We start from the raw sequence: 20,000 nt of genomic DNA, 5'->3' as shown, positions 1-20,000 counted from the left end.
CTGAAAGCAAAAGTAAAACAATATGCCCGGGCCCGGTCCTCTCTCGCCTTCCTCTGCCATCGGTCCTCCTTTTATGGTCCAGAGCTTCTTCCGTGGGATCCGAGGCAGGTGCGCACCGCAGGTGTAGCCACTTACGCGGTGGCCTCACCACGTTCCCACGGCTCTCGGCCACGCCCCCTCGCCACAGAAATGTAACAAAATATCTTTGATCTCAGCATCCTTGTACCAATGAAAAAAAAATGTGGTTGCTGAACTTCACCTCACTCCACCTTGTGCAGAACGGCTTGCTACAGGTTTTGTGATGACCGTGGCATTGATCGGGCCTGGTTTCACACCCTGACAAACAAATGTAAATAATCATATAACAAATGTTAAACTACAAATGTAAAATGTACTTTTAAAATAATTCAGTTTCTACATCAAATTAACCAGCAAAACATAAACTACATTCTTAGAAAATTTAACCATGATATCTTTAATATGAACAGAATAAGGTCATGTCAAATATTGAAATCATGGTGAAATAAATGGTTGAAACTAAACTTTAAAGCTTCTAATCTCAAAATTACATTGAGATTTTAGAGTAAACTTCACAAACAATGTCACATATTGTGATTATACTGTCTAACAAATAAGCCTACATTTCTAAGTTTAAATTACCATTGTTCGTGGTTTATACCAGGATTGTTCTCTTTCAGTGCAGCTAAGCACAGGGGGTACAACAGATAAATTAAGCTGGGAATAATGAGCAGTTTGAAACAGCAAGGCAACCGTATGATTGCACAAAGCAGTGCCTGCCACACATGAACACTTGCTGTGTGTGAGCACCACAGGTGAAGCATCCTTGAGTCCAACCTAAAATAACACAGATAACACTTTGGCTGCTCTGGGTTTATGTAATACTTGCGTACTAAAACCATTTAGGTTTCCTAAATATGGAAGCCAAATTCAGACTGACAACATTCTGATTCTTCTGCAAAACCTCCTTGTTATTTGTAATACTTCAAGAAAATGAACACATCAGAACACACATGAACAATTCGGAACACAAATGAAGGCATTTGAACACTTGAACACATTTGAACACACTTGAACACCTGAATAGTGGTAAAGTTGGTTTTATATTTGCACATTTGAATTTTCCTCTTAATAATATAATTTTATAAAAGTATTATATGCAAGCTTTAAATAGCTAAATCATATTAGAAGCAAAAATCAAAGTACAACATTGTTCACAGTCAAATAAACAGTGTTAATGTTTTCAAGTCACACTTGTATGCTAATTCCGATCGAATATTCAAAGTAGAATGGTAAACAATATAGAGACTTCTTAATGAACGAATGTGCGATTATAAAAACAACTTCACCGCTATAACACCTGAACTGGTTTTGGAGAACGGTGAACCCTATGTTACTAGCATACTATTTAATTGTGTGGTGCCTTATTTTTCCTCATTGATCTGTAGCACAAGGCTTTAACGCAGACTTCCCCTGACACCCTGTCTTTATTTGAAACTGATAACAATAACACAAACACATGATGAAAACAATTAATGCATTCCTGTTTGTTTACAGAAAGCCAACAATTAACGTTAGCAATGAAATTGATTAACATTAAATGTTGCTTACCTTCGTAACCGTGTATATACGAGGCTGCGTATAGTTTAAAGCCTTTTTCCAGCTTGCTGGATGGAGCTGTTGTAGTTCTGCAAATGCGATGCACATCAGTAACGTTAATCCGTGGGAGGTCCTGGAGACAGCGGGTGTAGAACATAGCCATTGCTAAACCGGAACTGAGTGAGCCCTATTGAAAAGAACGCGGAAGTAGGCGTGCAAGTAGCGCATTGGACTTTAATATTTCAAGTCCTGACATTCACACATGCAGTGCTACCATTGTTATTTTTTTTTCTTTTTTCAAATTAAACAATTAACCTCTGTCAAGGTTGTTTGGCGCTGTGGCTTAGTTTGTCAAAGTGCCTGTCTAGTAAACAGGAGATCCTGGGTTCGAATCCCAGCAGTGCTTTGTCTGCAGTTAGCTGTTCTTTCATGGGCCAGAGAGTTCTAAAAAGTGCTTTCTGTGCAACAGTGCTAAAGGGAGCAGAGCACTCAGGCTCTGTGGCGCAATGTATAGCGCATTGGACTTCTAGGCTGTGAGCTGAGTCATTCAAAGGTTGTGGGTTCGAGTCCCACCAGAGTTGCAAGCTTGGCTCCTTTTCTTCACTGACTTAAGGTGTGGTGCGTTTCCAACATTTTAGGCATCTGTCCATCCCGTTTTGCTTCTTTCTTTCATATCGCAGTGCAGGCTCAGATACTAGGGGTACTCTAAAACAAAGCCGATGACTTAATTGAGGTGTTTTAAATAAGGGAGATTAGAAAACAGTGTAGGGCCTAGTGGGCTTGAGGAATGACTCGAAGGCAACCTGTGGTTTTGGGGAAAAGTAACTGCCACCTCTTGTTGAGATCAAGCCTTTTGGATTTGTTGTACAAGTGCCTCTTTATGCATGTGCAAAGTAACTGAGTAGAAAGCATAGTAAATTTTGCTTCCCCCGCCCCCACTGTCTTAGATGAAACTGCGTTTGGAAGTATCGTATCCAGAGGTTTTTTTTCTATTAGTGTTAAGACTGAGTTGGCCAGAGCACCTGTCTTGGGAACAGCAGGTGCTAGGTTCAAATCCAAACTGCACCTTTTCCTCAGATTATGGGAGAGTGGCTTTCTGATCTGAAACTCTTTCAATGGCCGAGAGCATATGTTTGTCCTGATTTCCATTTTCCAAGCTGACTCTGGGTTTGGATGTAATGAAACTGGAGGTTCCAAAAAACACTTAACACATGATTAAGGATAGATTAAATAAAAATAAATTCACGCATTTTTTGCTTTGATTTTGAACAGAGGCCAGGTTACCGCTCAGGTTTGAGACATGATCATCCAGACTCTAAAAGACCACATCCATCTTGTCAGCATTTTCTGCATCCTGACATGCTGGTGTTTGTTGTGTATTGGTTTTTTTAAAAATAAAGTCAAAGATCAGTAATAAGTGAAGCTCCATGATGAGTTGTTTAATGTGATGAGTTGTTTTAAAGATTTTTTTTTTATTGTGTAATTTTTTTTCATTATTATTTTATTTACTGTTTATTTTCTCAGTTGAATTTATTTTGGTTTTGGCTGTAGTTTGTGTTTTTCTTTCCTTCAGTGATTCTGCTGTTGACAGTTGTTCATCAATAATTCTCAATCCTTCTTTAATTAGACACTTAATTGTCTCATTAACTTCATCACTCTCTGATTGTTCAACCCTCTGTAGTGACAACACTAGTGAGGATTTTGCTCTGGGATTGAAGGAGTTAAATGTGTTCGATGAAAAATACAAACTGTGGAATGTATTTTTAACAGAAATATTCTGGAAACTGAATTTACCAATGTAAAATGTTGAAAACATCAGATTACTGGCAACCACTGCTGCCAGTATTTTAACATACATTTTACAGATATTTTACACAATAAGAGTTTGCTAATTAACACTCTGAGTGTTAAAAAATTTAACACTTTCAAAGGTGTTTTTTAACACTTTTATAGTGGTTCCCATATAAACACTGAGAGAGTGTTCATTTTAACTCCAAGGTAGTTAATAAAAAAAATATAAAAATAACAAGACTGTGGAATTTGTTTTTAACAAAAATATTCTGTAAACTGAATTTATGAATTTAAAATGTTTAAAACAGTAAATTACTGGCAACCACAGCTGCCGGTATTTTTTCGTAAAATCAAAAAAGGAAAAAGAAAAATAGCTAAACGGTTTTTGTGTCACCATTGTGAAGGACAGTAGCGTCTGTGTTCAAGTCCAAGATGAACTGTGAGTGTTTGATGTTATGCTGCATCTTTTTTTTTTTTAAGGTAACTGTAGTTACTAATGCAGTCAAAATCTGTTTTCTAGTTGCAATCACACATGAAAACATTATTGCATTTAATGACTGTACATTTATACAGTTCTAAAAAACTTCCATATTTACAGAATTTTTTTTCAGAAATTTAACAGATATTTTATATCTATATAATATTATTAATTATTATTAATAAGATTAATAATATGTTATTATTAATCTATATATCTATATTAACAAGAGTTTGCTAATTAACACTCTCTAATTAACACTCTCTTGGTGTTGATAATGTTAACACTTTCAAAAGTGTTATTTTTAACACTTTTATAGTGGTTTCCATATTAACTCTGAGGGAGTGTTAATTTTAACTTCAAGGTAGGTAAATCTACTATCTACAATTTGCAGTGTGGTGGCCAGGATTTTTCAGTTACAAATGCTGAAGTTTTATAGAAATGCTTAAACTTACAGAAAATCACTTTATTTCATCAACTGATACAATGTTCAGTTCACTAAAACATAGCTCAGTGCTCAACAATGTAAAGTCATTAAATGCAATAATGTGTGTTAACAGTTAGCAAACAGATTGAGACACTGCTCGCTGCAGAGCCACTTGGGCTCCAATGAGAGGGAGTTTGAGCTCAAACTCCTCTTCCTATAAGCTGTTTAAATGTGTACACCCAAAAAAAAAAATTCCTCACTAGTGTCTGTTAAGTCAATAATATGTACACTATAACCTTTCTAGGAGGCACAACAGAAGGACCACACAGTATGTCTATTGAACCCACGGCTTTAATGCTCCCCCCTTCAAAAAAACCTACACAAGGTTCCTACCTCAGTAGTTTACCTGATACTACATCGCCCTTTCAAAGCAAAGGATAAACTATGTGCAGATGCAAAAAACAGAAATAACCTTTAGAGTGTTTCTAAACTTTAACAGGAGGCTCTTCCGATTAATTTTAATTAAGTTATAACTCCTAACATAACTAAATGACAATCAACATCAGTAACACCTGTAATCGCATTTATGGCTCTTATTTTTTTCCAATTTAGCTAAGAGTACCATGAACATGTGCTTTAGTTAACACTGTCAACAACATAAATTGGAGGCGACAACCCTTCACTCGAATTCCATTCCTAGGAGCGAACAAAGTCTTTTAAAGAAAAAAGGAGGATTCCTTATTCGGGCTGGGAAACTTCTTTCACACACAGGAGACTGCTGACTGGCTGCACTCTGTGCTCCGGGTGTGACAGGAGTGTGTGTGTCATTAAGAACTATGCTCTCAGGTGCTGGCTCAGTTAAGTTAGGAGGTTCTCCTGGAGCCACAGGGGTCGGTGAAAGATGGTATCTGTTCCTTCGTATAGTGCCCCCAGGTGTCTCAATGATGTATGACCTCGGTGTGCTGGCAGTAGACACCACCGTGCCTCTTTCCACTGTATCTTTGACCCACACATGATCACCAGGCTGAAGGTGCAGCATGTTTCGTGCTCTATGTCTATGGTTATAATACTGTCACAGTTTTTGTCTGTATCTCCTCTCTGTCCTTTCCAGGTTATCCAGGTCTACACACCCTGGGTTGAGCTTGGACGAAATGACAGGAACTGTCATTCTTATTTTCCTCCCTATCAGAAGTTCAGTGGAACTGTACCTATTCGCCAGGGGAGCGGCACGATATGCCATCAGAGCGAGATAAGGGTCGCCGGATTTCTTGAGGAGACATTTGATTGTCCTCACAGCACGCTCTGCCTCCCCGTTGCTCTGTGGGAAATGGGGGCTGGATGTCACATGACTAAAACCCCTTGTGAACTGTCTAAAGATCTCAGATGCAAACTGTGGGCCATTGTCTGAGAGGACCACTTCATGTTTGACATGACGAGCGAAGATAGACTTGATGTGATCAATCACAGCTTCAGATGTAGTAGACGTCAGTTTGGCTACTTCAAAATATCTGGAGAAATAGTCCACGATGACTAGGTATTGTTTGTTATCTGGAATAAATCCGCTCCTACAGTAGACCATGGTCTAGACCGAAATTCAGTAGACATCATCTTTTCTTTGAAATTGACTCTTTCATGGCTGCACACATCACATTTCTCTATCATGTTGGTCAGCTCTCTGCTGAGCCCTGGCCACCATACAGAATGCTTAGCCCGCTCTCAGCATTTTGTTATTCCCAGATGGCCCTCATGCAACTTGGACAGGATGTCAGCCCTGAGTGACACTGGGATGACTATTCTGCTGCCGTACAATAGTAGACCATCTTGGATTGTGAGCTCACCTTTGAATGGCAGAAATGGCTAGAATAGAAATAGAATAGAAAAATTATCTGGCCATCCTTCGACACAGAATTTCTTCAAGTGATGGAGTGTAGAGTCATTGTCCTGGTGTCTCTGAATTTCTCTTAGCCTCTTTTCTGTAGCTGGGAGGCTCGCTACCACAGAGTCAACAGAGAGGTTGATTTCCTCCTCCTGCAATCCTTCTGCAGTATGACTGACAGGAGCTCGGGACAGCACATCTGCAGTTGCGATGTCCTTGCCAGCCACATGCGATATGGTGTAGGCAAACCGCATTAGTCGCATGCGCAGGCGCTGTATGTGTGGGGGAAGTTCATCCAATCTTTTTGAGCCTAGTAGAAATCAGGGGCTTGTGGTTCGTTTCAATGTAGTAACTCTTCCCAACAAGGAACTCTGCGAACCTCTCACAGGCCCATGTTGATGCTAGTGTCTCCTTCTCAATCTGGGCGTATCGCTGGTCAGTGCTGCTGAGGGCTCTCCAGGTATACACCACAGGTTTCCACTCTGTGTCTGTTTGCCGCTGGAGAGGAACGGGAAGAGTCAGCGGAGACGAGTGTTTTAGCATAAGGATCATACAACGCAAGCCCTGGGGGTGTCGTCAGTTTATCTTTGATATTATCGAAGTCCTGCTGTTCTTGAGGCCCCCAGGCCCACATACTGGACTTCCTCAGCAGGTCTCTGAGTGGTCGTGTTCTCACCGCTAAGTGAGGCAGGAATTTCCCCAGGTGGTTTGTCATTCCCTGGAAGCACCTTACCTCGCTAACATTACTTGGCGCTGGCATGGGTTTTACAGCGCTCACTTTGTCAGGATCAGTGCTGACACCTGATGCCTCTGTAACCTGCCCCAGGAACTTTATCCTGCTCTTAGAAAACTCACACTTATCATTGAGTGCAGTGCCACCGCAGCGAGCCCACCTAGCAGTGGTGTACACAGCCCCTCCACAACGTAAATTTCCCCCTTAGTACTTTTACTGTTTTTTTCAGGGAGTTGCGGTGAACTTGCCCTTCACATTCAGACGAGACCCTCCTGGTCCCAGCAGAACCCTTGTTGACCTCTCCAGCCTACTGAATTGGCCCTGGTTATACAGCATTTCTGATATAGCGGTGACGTCTGCGCCAGTGTCAATTTTAAACCGTGCATTTAGATTCTCCACATGCATGTCTGTCATCCATGGGCTGTCATTAGCATCTGCTGACAGTGAACCCAAAAATGCAACTTTCTCACCAGTGTCCTCAATCACTGTAGCTACATGCATTTCACACATTCTTTTGGTTTTACACACCCTGGCGTAATGTCCTTTTTTCCTGCAGTTATTGCATATTACATCTTTGGCTGGACATTGTTGTTGGCTATGCCATCTTGAGTCACCACATCTGCTGCATTGTGCCTGTCTTTCCTTCTGTTGTTTTTGTTCTGTGTGTTTGTATTGTGGCTTGAGTTGTTTAGCGCGTGCCCTGTTTCGCTGTCTTGTGTGCACGCTGTCAAGCTGAGCATTAGAGATATCAGCTTTAAAGTTAATTTTTAGCATTTCTTGTTGCTTCTTCACCTGCTCGCTTTGTCTAGCTCTGGTAATTGCTTTCTCTAAAGTCAGTTCAGGATCGAGTTTTAGCTGTTCTGACAAGCGTTTATCTCTCAAACCCACCACAAGTCTGTCTCTCACTATTTCGTCATGCAAAGCCCCGTATCCGGTGTGTTCCGCTAGGCAGTGCAGCACTGTGTGAAAGCTGTTGGGCGACTCGCCCGTTTCTTGCTGCCTCAGGTTAAACTTTGCCCTCTCAAAGATCACATTTCTGCGTGTTACAAAGTGAGCATCCAATTTGTCTTAACTGTGTCGTACTCACTCGCTTCCACTGGGCTGAGGTGCAGGGAAAACAATATATCCACCGCCTCCTCCCCCATTGTTTAAATTAGTGCATTTACTTGATTTTTATCCGCTTGCGTCTCCAATCCAGATGTGATGCGGAATCTGTTAAAGCGTATAATACATTTAGTCAAGTCTTCTGCTTTAAATATAAACTTCTCTGGTGGAGAAACTTGAAACTGATTCATTTTGCAGTCCGTGAGCTCGCTAGCATTAGCCCCGAGCTTTCAGTAAACGGCAGAGAGAAACAAATAGCCTGCGTACTGTGTTGTCTCTTATTTGTTCGACATCCGTTAATATTACGTTTTTGCTTCTGACACAATGTTAAGTGGTTAATATGTACACTATAACCTTTCTAGGAGGCACATCAGAAGGACCACACAGTATGTCTATTAAACCCACGGCTTTAATGCTCCCCCTTCAACAAACACCTACACAAGGTTCCTACCTCAGTAGTTAACCTGATACTACAGTGTTTGGGTTGGACTCCAGGCTATCTGATGAAGGCAGTAAGGTTAGACAAATTAGACCACCAATGGTTTAACTATGGTTTAACAAGAGCCGATGGAGCCCTAAAGCAAAGGGAGGGGGCGGGAATAATCATATTCTGCTCCGGGTCACCAGCAGCTCTTGGTTCACCCAGCTAAACCAGCCACGTCAGTCTGCCCTCCCTTCAGACTGACGTGGCTGGTTTAACCAAAAGCTGTTGGTGGCCTAAAGCAAAGGGGAAATAAGAACACCAATTTCTGCTCCAGGTCACCAGCAGCTCTTTTGGTAACCCAGTTAAACCAGCCACGTCAGCCCGCTCCTCTTATTCCATTTGGGGGGGGGAAGGGGGGGCTGGCTGACGTGGCTGATTTAACCAAGAGCTGCTGGTGGAAATGCTGACCGGCGGATAGATCACTTACTTAGGAGGGCAGGGATGTTCCTTCCAGCGGTCTGGGGACAGCGTACCAGGCTGGCCTTAGAGATTAGTCTGCTTTCCTTCGCCTGCTTGGTTCTGACCTTGTACACGATGAAATGCCGGCATTGCCGCAAATGAGAGCTCTGACCTCCCTGCGAATCAGTACCAGGGCCATGCTGGAGAGGCGGCAGGAGGCCGGCGGGGTTTCTGAGAGGTAGTCTAGAAACTGGGCTTGGTTTTTTAGATAGTGCTGTCTCATTGGCTCGGTCATCCGCGTGCGGCCCAGCAGGGCAGGCCAAGCTCGGATGCGGGCTGGCTGATTGAGAAAAAGGAAGTACTCTGGCTCCGCGGTGCCTTTTGCCATGTATCCCAAAAAAGTCTTGATCCTGCCCAGCTTGGAAGTGACGTTGTTCCGTAGGCGGGCGGTAGGCTCGCTGCCCAGTTGGAAGCCTTCAAATTCCCCCAAAAGCAGGTCTGCAGAAAGGGGACAACCAAGAGTCAGCAGAAATGACGACATAACCCCACCAGCCCAACAGCAAAGTGCTATAAAAATACTTAACTCAGTGTGAGGACGTGGTCCGCGAATGGGTAGGCTTGCGGGTTCAAGGCTTCCAAAGGCTCGGGGGGCGTCGGACCTCCGGCCGCTCCTCGCCTGGGGGCCTAGTGTCGATGGTGCAGGAGGCGACCTGGTTCTCCTCTTCCTCCTCCTCTCTTCCCCGCTCCTCAACTCCCGGTAGAGGTGCGTGAATTGGACCAGGGTAGACCTCATCTTGTCCACTTGCTTGCCGAGGTCTGTGAGCTGGGCCTGTATGTGCTTTGTAGCACGCCTGCAGCCGGGGTTGGCGAAAGGACAGTTATCCTCTAGGCCGTCCGAGTCCCGCTCCTCCTCGGAGGACGACGCTAGCTGAGACATGACGGGAACCGCCGGCTGGGTGGACAGCAGCCATTGCAAATTCCGAGCCACTTTCTGACAATTGGCTCTTACCATAGCCTCTATCCAGCCCGAGGCCGAGAACTCTGCATGCCGCTTCAAGTGCCTGTCTAGGCGGGCTGGCATTCTGCGACAGCCGGGCATGGGGTCCTCCGCATGTCCACGCGACCAGCACGAGTAATAGCCCCTTCTCATCCGAGTTGGTCAACTTGTGGACGGGCTGTAAGGTGAGGCGAGAGGCGGCTGTAGACGTTGAGGCACAGCGCACATTTGGACATGACCATGCAAGACCAAGGCTGAAGGGGAAAGAGACCCACACGCCACGTGCAGCGGTTCAAATGAGGGCGGAGCCAGCGTCCACTTTTGCGTCATGGATCTTTCTCTTAAAGGGGAAAGACACCCCCCCCCCCGCGGGGTGGAAACCGATGCCTACGAGATCCATTTGGTTCAATGCCTCTCTTGTTACGACTCAAGGGGGAGGGGGGTGTCCAGGGGGGCGGGCTGAGCGGCAGACATGCTCTGGGTCAAAGCCAGACGGGCCATCTGAGTCCTCACCCACGGATAGAGGCGGGAAGGGGGGGAAGTTGTGTGCGGAGGGACGCCCCCACACCTCCCTGAAAGCATGCCCTGGACAGGGAGGAAACAACCACACCCATAGAGGCTGACCCATTGGTGCTTGGGGGCCGGGGTGGGGGCCTAACCCCTGGGGCGTCACACGAGCTCCTATCGCTCAGTATCAGAGGGGTTCAGCAGCAAGACTGTCAGAAACTAAGTCCGGGATTTTTCACGTTCCCTGAAAACCTGACGGCAGGTCAGAGAATTTTGGCATCGGGCAAATATCTCCAGGCGCGGGACATCCCCACTGGTAACCCGGGAAGGGTGGTCTCTTGTCGGACATGACTTGGTGGGCTTGGGCCTGGGTCTAATCAACGCCCCCTGTGAGCACCTGCTGGCACGTTTTCTCTTTTGGAACTTTCTCACTCCAGATGCATAAATGGTGCCGCTGGTGACCAATGCTGGAGCCACTGGCCTCCAAGGCCCCATGTCACACGCTCTGCCCAGGGACCCCCCACTCTCCGGGAGCAAGCGCCGGTCCCCAAAGACCCTCTAGATTTGACTCCTGATCGCCAGCGGGGACACTGACTTTCCCATAGAGCACGGGCAAGACAAATGTGCTGCTGGTGACCCAACCGGCTTTGGCGCCAGAACGCGCACGGGCTAGCCTGAGGGGAAACGGTCGCGCTCGTGCGCGGCTTGACAGCTCAGCAATGGGCTCCTGACTCCGTGACGCGTGCGCACCTGCCTTGCCCGGGTACGGACACGCCTCCTGGGGCTGCTGGCCTGCCCTTAGACCCCTGGTTTGTTCAACCGGTAAAGCCAAAATTATTCCAAGTCTCGTTTTTTTCACCTTCACCGAAAACAGAGCGGCAGGTCAGAGAAACTCAGCATTGCACATGCATCTCCAGGCGCGGGACATGCCGGGAAAGCTCATTTCAGCAATGGCTTGGTGAGCTGGGGCCTGGGTTTCATTAACTCCACCGAAAAGCGCATTGTTTCCACCTGCCGTTCCACAGACAGAACGAGTTCCCGCCGGAGCTTAAGCCATATGCATAAACGGTGCCACTGGTAACCCTACAGGGGCCACACAGCACGCACCTGTCTTGCCTGGGCTCGGGCACTCCGACCTGGGGCTGCGTTTGATGCCTTTGGACCCTGGTTCCTCGCCTGCACCAGGGTCATAGCACGCACCTGCCTTGCCCAGCCTTAGGCACTCCTACCTGGGGCTGCGTTTGATGCCTTTTGGCCCTGGTTCTTCGCCTGCACCAGGGTCATAGTGCGCACCTGCCTTGCCCAGGCTCGGGTACTCCTCCTACCTGGGGCTACGTTTGATGCCTTTTGCCCCTGGTTCCTTGCCTGCACAAGGGTCATAGCACGCACCTGCCTTGCCCGGGCTCGGGCACTCCTACCTGGCAGCGTTTGATACCTTTGGACCCTGGTTCCTTGCCTGCACAAGGGTCATAGCGCGCACCTGCCTTGCCCGGGTGTGCCTCTGGGGGCTGCTGGCCTGCCCTTAGACCCCTGTTTCGTTTAACAGCTAAAGCCAAAATTATTTTAAGTCCCGTTTTTTTCACCTTCACCGAAAACCTAACGGCAGGTCAGAGAACCCCAGCGTCGCGCATGCATTTCCAGGCGGGGGACATGCTGAGAAAGGTGGTCTCTATTCGGGAAGGTCATGGTGGGCTTGGGCCTGGGTCTAACCAACTTCCCCGGTGATCGCATCCATAAAGACCCACCATCCCCCTCAAACTGACTTTGTCGTGCTAGTGACCCACCATCCCCTCAAACTGACTTTGTCATGCTAGAGACCCACCATCCCCCTCAAACTGACTTTGTCGTGCTAGAGACCCACCATCCCCCTCAAACTGACTTTGTCATGCTAGTGACCCACCATCCCCTCAAACAGACTTTGTCATGCTAGAGACCCACCATCCCCCTCAAACTGACTTTGTCGTGCTAGTGACCCACCATCCCCTCAAACTGACTTTGTCGTGCTAGAGACCCACCATCCCCCTCAAACTGACTTTGTCGTGCTAGAGACCCACCATCCCCCTCAAACTGACTTTTGTAGTGCTAGTGACCCACCATTCCCTCAAATTGACTTTGTCGTGCTAGAGACCCACCATCCCCCTCAAACTGACTTTGTCGTGCTAGAGACCCACCATCCCTCAAATGAGTGTTCTATTCCAAACAGAAAAAATGCATGTCGTATACCAAATTGAATTTTTTTACGAATTTTTAAAACTTTTTTTACTCAAAATAGCAACGCACCAACAATGCGCCTTAACACACTAATCAAACATTTTTGTTTAATAAGTTTTCTTGTATTACCCATGTTTCCTCCATCTCTGTGATCAGCTAGTTCCCATCAGGTTTTTAGAAATCTCTTCTATTCTGTTGTGAGGGTAATTGTGTCAGTCCTGAAATCACAAAGTACTTTTTAAAAGCTGTATTAGTTTGACGTTACAGTGAAAGTATGTACTAATGTTCCTGCTGAAAAACACAGCTTAAAATTGTCTAAACTGGTTGGCAGGTTTAAGCTGTTTTTCCACAAGGGGTTTCAATTCGTGTTTGACAGTACAGTAGATATTTTAGGCTATTTACTACACGACCTCCTAATAAACATTGATAACAAAACATTGTCATTAAAAGCTAAAAATTTTATAAACAAAAGCCCATTACTATGCCAAGGCGCTAACAGAGTTTTTACACACTCTAACCATCACTATAAAATAAATATTCAACACAAATGTCAATTACCAGTAAGAAAAGAGTCGGGAACAGCTGTATGTAATATTCAAGTACTTTTAAGGACTAAACTTACCTGAAATTGGCGAAAGCAGCCGCATGAGCAGCTTTGTTGACAGCCAGATTGAGTGCCGTTGCTTAGGGATTAGAGTGTCGACTCCAAAATATTCCAACGTATCTATTCCTCAATGGACATTGTGCTGGAATTGACTTGAAGACAAGAATCGACTCCCAGAGACGAGTCTGTTTTTTTTTTTTAACCCTCCAGAATGAAGCAGTTACACGCTACACTACAGTTATAACGCTCATTCAGAGCACGATGAACATCGAAGACAAGTTTTATGCGTTTGCTTTTCTACAGAATGTTAGGCTTACACACATCAACAAATTACATGTAAATGTATCAACTTATAACAGCATAATACTCAGTATTCACTACTCATGAGTACTTTTAAAAGGGCTACTTTTTACTCCTACTTTGAGTAATATTTACAACAGGTACATTTACTCTACTCTCACTATATTTTTTTATGCAAGTAATGGTACTTTTACTTAAGTATGCTTTCTCAGTACTCTTTCCACCACTGCCGGTGGGAAACAATCTTTCCTGACCAACCTGTCGAGATGTCCTGCGCCTGGAAGTACGTGCCTGATGCCAAATGCCTCTGACCTGCCATCAGGATTTTGGGGACGGCGTGAAATTGTGGACTTTGTTTGGTGATAGTTGTGCGGTTAAACAAACCAGGGGGTTCTAAGGCCAGGCTGGTCTGCCTGAACAGGTGTGTCCATTTCCCGTGAGCCTTCGGCCGCACCTCTTGGCACGATTGGGAAAAAAGCAGGGGCTCTAAGGCCAGGCTGGTCTGACCGAGCAGGTGCATCCATTTCCCGCTAGCCTTTGACCGCGCGTCCTGGCACAAGGGAAAAAAGCAGGTGGTCTAAGGGCAGGCTGGTCTGCCCGAGTAAGTGTGTCTGTTTCTTGCAAGCCGTCAGCCGTGGGTCCTGGCTCAATGGCAAAAAAGCAGGGGATCAATGACCAAGCCGTCTGCCTGAGCAGCTGTGTCTGTTTCCTGCAAACCTTTGGCTGTGCGTTCTGGCAAAATAGGAAAGAACCAGGGGAGCTATAACCAGGCTGATCTGCCCAAGCAGGTGCATCTGTTTCCCGCGAGCCTTTGGTTGCGCATCCTGGCTCAATGGGAAAGAAGCAGGGGTCTATGGCCAAGCCATCTGCCCGAGCAGTTGCATCCGTTTCTGGCGAGCATTTGGTCGTGCATCCCGGCATGGTTGGGAAAGAACCAAGGGGTCTGTACGTAGACTAGCTGCCCCAGCAAACACGTTCGAACCCTGCCAACCGAGCAAGGTTAACACAGAACTCCTATATCATCTGTTGCTAGAACTACGCGTCATTGGTGCACCCCAGCCACCTCAAAATTTGAGCACTGCCATAGGTAGTGGAACTTGGAAAGGCTGGTGCACCCCTGCTGTCTGAACCACAGTATATTAAGGTGGTGGAGAGGGTGGTGCCCCAGAGCCAGGTGGGTCACCAACAGAACAACTAGCACATGCTTTTTCTCTAAGTCCATATTCCCGGGCTTAAAAGTGGGGTGCTTGGGCACTGCTGGAGAACAGGTGTCAATCAAGAGAACCCTGTGGGGCTGGCGATGGCCCCAGAAAGGGTGTGGGTCCCTAGGCAGAAGGGGTGTGATTTGTGGGATATTGAGCTCAGTGGTTCCAGCCCCCTAACGTGGACCCTGGCTCCCTGGGAAGGGTGTGGGTCCCCGGGCAAGCTTTGGTCAAGTGAGAGCTAGTTCAGTGAGTTTGCAGGGTGGTGGGTCTTTCTAGCAAGCGTCTGGAACGACTAGGCCAGTTTGTGGGATTGTTGGTCTTTCTAGCGAGCTATCATGGTCCAGTTGGAAGATGGCTGGTCTAATGACTGGTGGGCACAATGACGCCCACTAAATGTCCTGAAAAAGTGCATGTTCGATCAGGTTCTACGATTCTTTTTGAAAAAGGGAAAAGCCGTACAAAAGCTCCCATGGCTGGCGCAGTAAAGCTGCCCAAAAAGGTGTGTGTGTTTGGTGGGGTTCTACTAAACCCTTTGAAAAAGGAAAAGCAGTGCTCAAGCTTCAGCGGCTGGTGCAGTAAAGCTGCCCAAAACGGTGCGTGTTCGATAGGGCTCATACCATCCCTTTGTGGGAAAGAGAAGGAAAAAAAGCTGTGCAAAAGCTCCCATGGCTGGCACATTAAAGCTGCCAAAATAGTGCGTGTTCGATGGGGCTCATACCATCCCTTTGTGGGAAAGAAAAAGAAAAAGGCTGTGTAAAAGCTCCGACGGCTGGCGCAGTAAAGCTGCCCAAACGGTGCGTTGTTCCTTGGACACACATGGTTCCTTTGAAAGAGGAATGGGGAAATCCCCCAAAAGTAGTTACAGCTTATCCATGCATTGGACCAAGGGGATCTTGAAGGTATCGGTTTATACCCCTGGTTCAGGGGTGGATGTTTTCCCCTTTAAGAAGTGTCACCAGCGTCATGACTCGGAAGTGGATGCCTCTGCCGCCTCCTTTTAAACCATTCCCCTCAGTGTGTAAGTCTTTCCCTGCAGCATTGATCTTGGATGGTCATGGCTGAATGTACGCTCTGCTTCAGTCTACAGCCGGCTCTTGTCGCACCTGTTAGCGGTTGACAAGGTGACAAACTCGGAAGAGAAGAGGCTTTTGCTCTCGCTCAGCGCTGGCAATAAGGACACACGTAAGATGCTGTGCCGGGTGCCTAGCTGTTGCAGAACACCAGCCCGTCTAGACAGACACCTAAAGCAGCACACAGAGCTCTCTGCCTCTGGCCGGAAAGAGGCCATGGGAAGAGCAAAGCATCGAAAAGTGACTCAGGAGTTGTTGCTCAGGAGTAGTTGCGTGGTTGCAATCGAATTAATGGGCGGTTCCTGTGGTGTCTCGGTTACCGTGGTTGGAAGACGATGATTGGGAACCAGTTGGCTCAGAAGCCGAGCGTCTGTGTGCTGAACCTTGCTGCATGCTTACTACAGAGTGCATCCAGTCCCAGCTCAAAGATCTCAGCAAGCTGGTGGGGGGGGAAGAGGAGGAGAAGGTAGTCTCCTGCTCAGCCGGCACCACTTCCCCGACCCGGCCCCCAGGCAAGGGGTGGCCAAAGATCCTACACCCCCCAGACCTCTGGAAGCCTACGTCTCACAAAAGTACTCCTACCCGGACCATGTTCCCGCCCTGAGTTGAGTATAGTTATGGCACTTTTCTGTTGGGCTGGTGGGGGTATATCATCAGGGCAGACTTTAGACTTTCGTCCCATTTCTGCAGACCTGCTCTTGGAAGAGATTGAGGGTTATAAACTGGAAAGCGAGTTCACTGGCCGTCTGCAAAACGTCTCATCCAAACTGAGGAGAATCAAGTCAAGTCAAGAGTTTTATTTGTCACATAAATAATAATACAAAGTATGACCAGCAGTGAATGAAGGTCAGGTCCACTCCAGAGACAGTGCAAGTATAGATAAACAAAAATTAAATAATAAGAAGAAAAATATGTGCAAAAAATAATGATAAAATTATACAAAGTAATAAGAATAGCAGCAATATGAGGTAGCTTATAGATATGACTAATACAGTGATATATACGTAGAGTTTTTTTTTTTTTTTTTTTGTGGCACACCAACAGCTTAAGACAGCTATTTAAAACAGGCGCAGCACCAGGGACCGAGCGCAGCTCAGCTGGCATCGACACAGCACCGACAGAAACAATGCCCTTGAAGGCGAGAAAAAATAATGGCAGCGAAGCTGTGACACGGGGAAGTCTATCAGCTGCCAAATGAAGCACTTCGAAAAGCTTACAGCACCTGGTATTCCCAGGCGGTCTCCCATCCAAGTACTAACCAGGCCCGACCCTGCTTTACTTCCGAGTTCAGATGAGATCGGGCATTTCCAGGGTGGTGTGGCCGTAAGCGAAAGAGGCTGTCAAGCGTTGGCTATTTAAATCAGCTGCCAAATGAAGCACTTCGAAAAGCTTACAGCACCTGGTATTCCCAGGCGGTCTCCCATCCAAGTACTAACCAGGCCCGACCCTGCTTTACTTCCGAGTTCAGATGAGATCGGGCATTTCCAGGGTGGTATGGCCGTAAGCGAAAGAGGCTGTCAAGCGTTGGCTATTTAAATCAGCTGCCAAATGAAGCACTTCGAAAAGCTTACAGCACCTGGTATTCCCAGGCGGTCTCCCATCCAAGTACTAACCAGGCCCGACCCTGCTTTACTTCCGAGTTCAGATGAGATCGGGCATTTCCAGGGTGGTATGGCCGTAAGCGAAAGAGGTTGTCAAGCGTTGGCTATTTAAATCAGCTGCCAAATGAAGCACTTCGAAAAGCTTGCAACACCTGGTATTCCCAGGCGGTCTCCCATCCAAGTACTAACCAGGCCCGACCCTGCTTTACTTCTGAGTTCAGATGAGATCGGGCATTTCCAGGGTGGTATGGCCGTAAGCGAAAGAGGCTGTCAAGCGTTGGCTATTTAAATCAGCTGCCAAATGAAGCACTTCGAAAAGCTTACAGCACCTGGTATTCCCAGGCGGTCTCCCATCCAAGTACTAACCAGGCCCGACCCTGCTTTACTTCCGAGTTCAGATGAGATCGGGCATTTCCAGGGTGGTATGGCCGTAAGCGAAAGAGGCTGTCAAGCGTTGGCTATTTAAATCAGCTGCCAAATGAAGCACTTCGAAAAGCTTACAGCACCTGGTATTCCCAGGCGGTCTCCCATCCAAGTACTAACCAGGCCCGACCCTGCTTTACTTCCGAGTTCAGATGAGATCAGGCATTTCCAGGGTGGTATGGCCGTAAGCGAAAGAGGCTGTCAAGCGTTGGCTATTTAAATCAGCTGCCAAATGAAGCACTTCGAAAAGCTTACAGCACCTGGTATTCCCAGGCGGTCTCCCATCCAAGTACTAACCAGGCCCGACCCTGCTTTACTTCCAAGTTCAGATGAGATCGGGCATTTCCAGGGTGGTATGGCCGTAAGCGAAAGAGGCTGTCAAGCGTTGGCTATTTAAATCAGCTGCCAAATGAAGCACTTCGAAAAGCTTACAGCACCTGGTATTCCCAGGCGGTCTCCCATCCAAGTACTAACCAGGCCCGACCCTGCTTTACTTCCGAGTTCAGATGAGATCGGGCATTTCCAGGGTGGTATGGCCGTAAGCGAAAGAGGCTGTCAAGCGTTGGCTATTTAAATCAGCTGCCAAATGAAGCACTTCGAAAAGCTTACAGCACCTGGTATTCCCAGGCGGTCTCCCATCCAAGTACTAACCAGGCCCGACCCTGCTTTACTTCCGAGTTCAGATGAGATCGGGCATTTCCAGGGTGGTATGGCCGTAAGCGAAAGAGGCTGTCAAGCGTTGGCTATTTAAATCAGCTGCCAAATGAAGCACTTCGAAAAGCTTACAGCACCTGGTATTCCCAGGCGGTCTCCCATCCAAGTACTAACCAGGCCCGACCCTGCTTTACTTCCAAGTTCAGATGAGATCGGGCATTTCCAGGGTGGTATGGCCGTAAGCGAAAGAGGCTGTCAAGCGTTGGCTATTTAAATCAGCTGCCAAATGAAGCACTTCGAAAAGCTTACAGCACCTGGTATTCCCAGGCGGTCTCCCATCCAAGTACTAACCAGGCCCGACCCTGCTTTACTTCCGAGTTTAGATGAGATCGGGCATTTCCAGGGTGGTGTGGCCGTAAGCAAAAGAGGCTGTCAAGCGTTGGCTATTTAAATCAGCTGCCAAATGAAGCACTTCGAAAAGCTTACAGCACCTGGTATTCCCAGGCGGTCTCCCATCCAAGTACTAACCAGGCCCGACCCTGCTTTACTTCCGAGTTCAGATGAGATCGGGCATTTCCAGGGTGGTATGGCCGTAAGCGAAAGAGGCTGTCAAGCGTTGGCTATTTAAATCAGCTGCCAAATGAAGCACTTCGAAAAGCTTACAGCACCTGGTATTCCCAGGCGGTCTCCCATCCAAGTACTAACCAGGCCCGACCCTGCTTTACTTCCGAGTTCAGATGAGATCGGGCATTTCCAGGGTGGTATGGCCGTAAGCGTAAGAGGCTGTCAAGCGTTGGCTATTTAAATCAGCTGCCAAATGAAGCACTTCGAAAAGCTTACAGCACCTGGTATTCCCAGGCGGTCTCCCATCCAAGTACTAACCAGGCCCGACCCTGCTTTACTTCCGAGTTCAGATGAGATCGGGCATTTCCAGGGTGGTATGGCCGTAAGCGAAAGAGGCTGTCAAGCGTTGGCTATTTAAATCAGCTGCCAAATGAAGCACTTCGAAAAGCTTACAGCACCTGGTATTCCCAGGCGGTCTCCCATCCAAGTACTAACCAGGCCCGACCCTGCTTTATCTCCGAGTTCAGGCATTTCCAGGGTGGTATGGCCGTAAGCGAAAGAGGCTGTCAAGCGTTGGCTATTTAAATCAGCTGCCAAATGAAGCACTTCGAAAAGCTTACAGCACCTGGTATTCCCAGGCGGTCTCCCATCCAAGTACTAACCAGGCCCAACCCTGCTTTACTTCCGAGTTCAGATGAGATCGGGCATTTCCAGGGTGGTATGGCCGTAAGCGAAAGAGGCTGTCAAGCGTTGGCTATTTAAATCAGCTGCCAAATGAAGCACTTCGAAAAGCTTACAGCACCTGGTATTCCCAGGCGGTCTCCCATCTAAGTACTAACCAGGCCCGACCCTGCTTTACTTCCGAGTTCAGATGAGATTGGGCATTTCCAGGGTGGTATGGCCGTAAGCGAAAGAGGCTGTCAAGCGTTGGCTATTTAAATCAGCTGCCAAATGA

General features: G+C 47.0%; 2 protein-coding genes, 16 non-coding genes and 1 pseudogene across 22 annotated transcripts in view; all 19 read right to left on the bottom strand.

The window, feature by feature from the left end:
• The window catches only part of LOC147844937 (uncharacterized), a 15,687-nt gene extending 1,238 nt beyond the window's left edge, over window positions 1-14,449 (bottom strand). Inside the window, exons 1-3 of the mRNA XM_088649886.1 lie at window positions 14,246-14,449; window positions 661-855; window positions 260-336 (exon numbers count right to left, since the gene is read on the bottom strand). Of these exons, the coding sequence (XP_088506012.1) occupies window positions 260-336; window positions 661-855; window positions 14,246-14,449 (476 nt within the window). The remainder of the gene's footprint in view (window positions 1-259; window positions 337-660; window positions 856-14,245) is intronic.
• LOC103910528 (uncharacterized) overlaps window positions 1-20,000 on the bottom strand; it is a 173,207-nt gene that overhangs the window by 14,516 nt on the left and 138,691 nt on the right. The gene's annotated exons all lie outside the window — the stretch shown is intronic.
• LOC137493553 (5S ribosomal RNA) lies at window positions 17,014-17,132 on the bottom strand. The gene has a single exon (XR_015488904.1). It is a non-coding gene; the product is annotated as a 5S ribosomal RNA (ribosomal RNA).
• Window positions 17,191-17,309, bottom strand: LOC137492626 (5S ribosomal RNA). The gene has a single exon (XR_015486164.1). It is a non-coding gene; the product is annotated as a 5S ribosomal RNA (ribosomal RNA).
• LOC137492615 (5S ribosomal RNA) lies at window positions 17,368-17,486 on the bottom strand. The gene has a single exon (XR_015486163.1). It is a non-coding gene; the product is annotated as a 5S ribosomal RNA (ribosomal RNA).
• Window positions 17,545-17,663, bottom strand: LOC137494099 (5S ribosomal RNA). The gene has a single exon (XR_015489605.1). It is a non-coding gene; the product is annotated as a 5S ribosomal RNA (ribosomal RNA).
• Window positions 17,722-17,840, bottom strand: LOC137492604 (5S ribosomal RNA). The gene has a single exon (XR_015486162.1). It is a non-coding gene; the product is annotated as a 5S ribosomal RNA (ribosomal RNA).
• On the bottom strand, window positions 17,899-18,017 carry LOC137493357 (5S ribosomal RNA). The gene has a single exon (XR_015488780.1). It is a non-coding gene; the product is annotated as a 5S ribosomal RNA (ribosomal RNA).
• LOC137493356 (5S ribosomal RNA) lies at window positions 18,076-18,194 on the bottom strand. The gene has a single exon (XR_015488982.1). It is a non-coding gene; the product is annotated as a 5S ribosomal RNA (ribosomal RNA).
• LOC137493355 (5S ribosomal RNA) lies at window positions 18,253-18,371 on the bottom strand. The gene has a single exon (XR_015486161.1). It is a non-coding gene; the product is annotated as a 5S ribosomal RNA (ribosomal RNA).
• LOC137492661 (5S ribosomal RNA) lies at window positions 18,430-18,548 on the bottom strand. Its single transcript, XR_015486160.1, has one exon. It is a non-coding gene; the product is annotated as a 5S ribosomal RNA (ribosomal RNA).
• LOC137493354 (5S ribosomal RNA) lies at window positions 18,607-18,725 on the bottom strand. The gene has a single exon (XR_015488981.1). It is a non-coding gene; the product is annotated as a 5S ribosomal RNA (ribosomal RNA).
• On the bottom strand, window positions 18,784-18,902 carry LOC137492560 (5S ribosomal RNA). Its single transcript, XR_015489527.1, has one exon. It is a non-coding gene; the product is annotated as a 5S ribosomal RNA (ribosomal RNA).
• LOC137492549 (5S ribosomal RNA) lies at window positions 18,961-19,079 on the bottom strand. Its single transcript, XR_015486159.1, has one exon. It is a non-coding gene; the product is annotated as a 5S ribosomal RNA (ribosomal RNA).
• On the bottom strand, window positions 19,138-19,256 carry LOC137492538 (5S ribosomal RNA). The gene has a single exon (XR_015486157.1). It is a non-coding gene; the product is annotated as a 5S ribosomal RNA (ribosomal RNA).
• LOC137492526 (5S ribosomal RNA) lies at window positions 19,315-19,433 on the bottom strand. Its single transcript, XR_015486156.1, has one exon. It is a non-coding gene; the product is annotated as a 5S ribosomal RNA (ribosomal RNA).
• Window positions 19,492-19,600, bottom strand: LOC141383936 (5S ribosomal RNA; annotated as a pseudogene).
• Window positions 19,659-19,777, bottom strand: LOC137492515 (5S ribosomal RNA). Its single transcript, XR_015485228.1, has one exon. It is a non-coding gene; the product is annotated as a 5S ribosomal RNA (ribosomal RNA).
• On the bottom strand, window positions 19,836-19,954 carry LOC137492658 (5S ribosomal RNA). The gene has a single exon (XR_015489370.1). It is a non-coding gene; the product is annotated as a 5S ribosomal RNA (ribosomal RNA).

This window comes from Danio rerio, chromosome 4 (genome assembly GCF_052040795.2).
Source record: "Danio rerio strain M-AB ecotype USA chromosome 4, GRCz13ab, whole genome shotgun sequence".
NCBI lineage: Eukaryota > Metazoa > Chordata > Actinopteri > Cypriniformes > Danionidae > Danio > Danio rerio.
The sequence above is the reverse complement of the archived record's forward strand: the minus strand, read 5'-3'. Positions and strand labels throughout refer to the sequence as shown.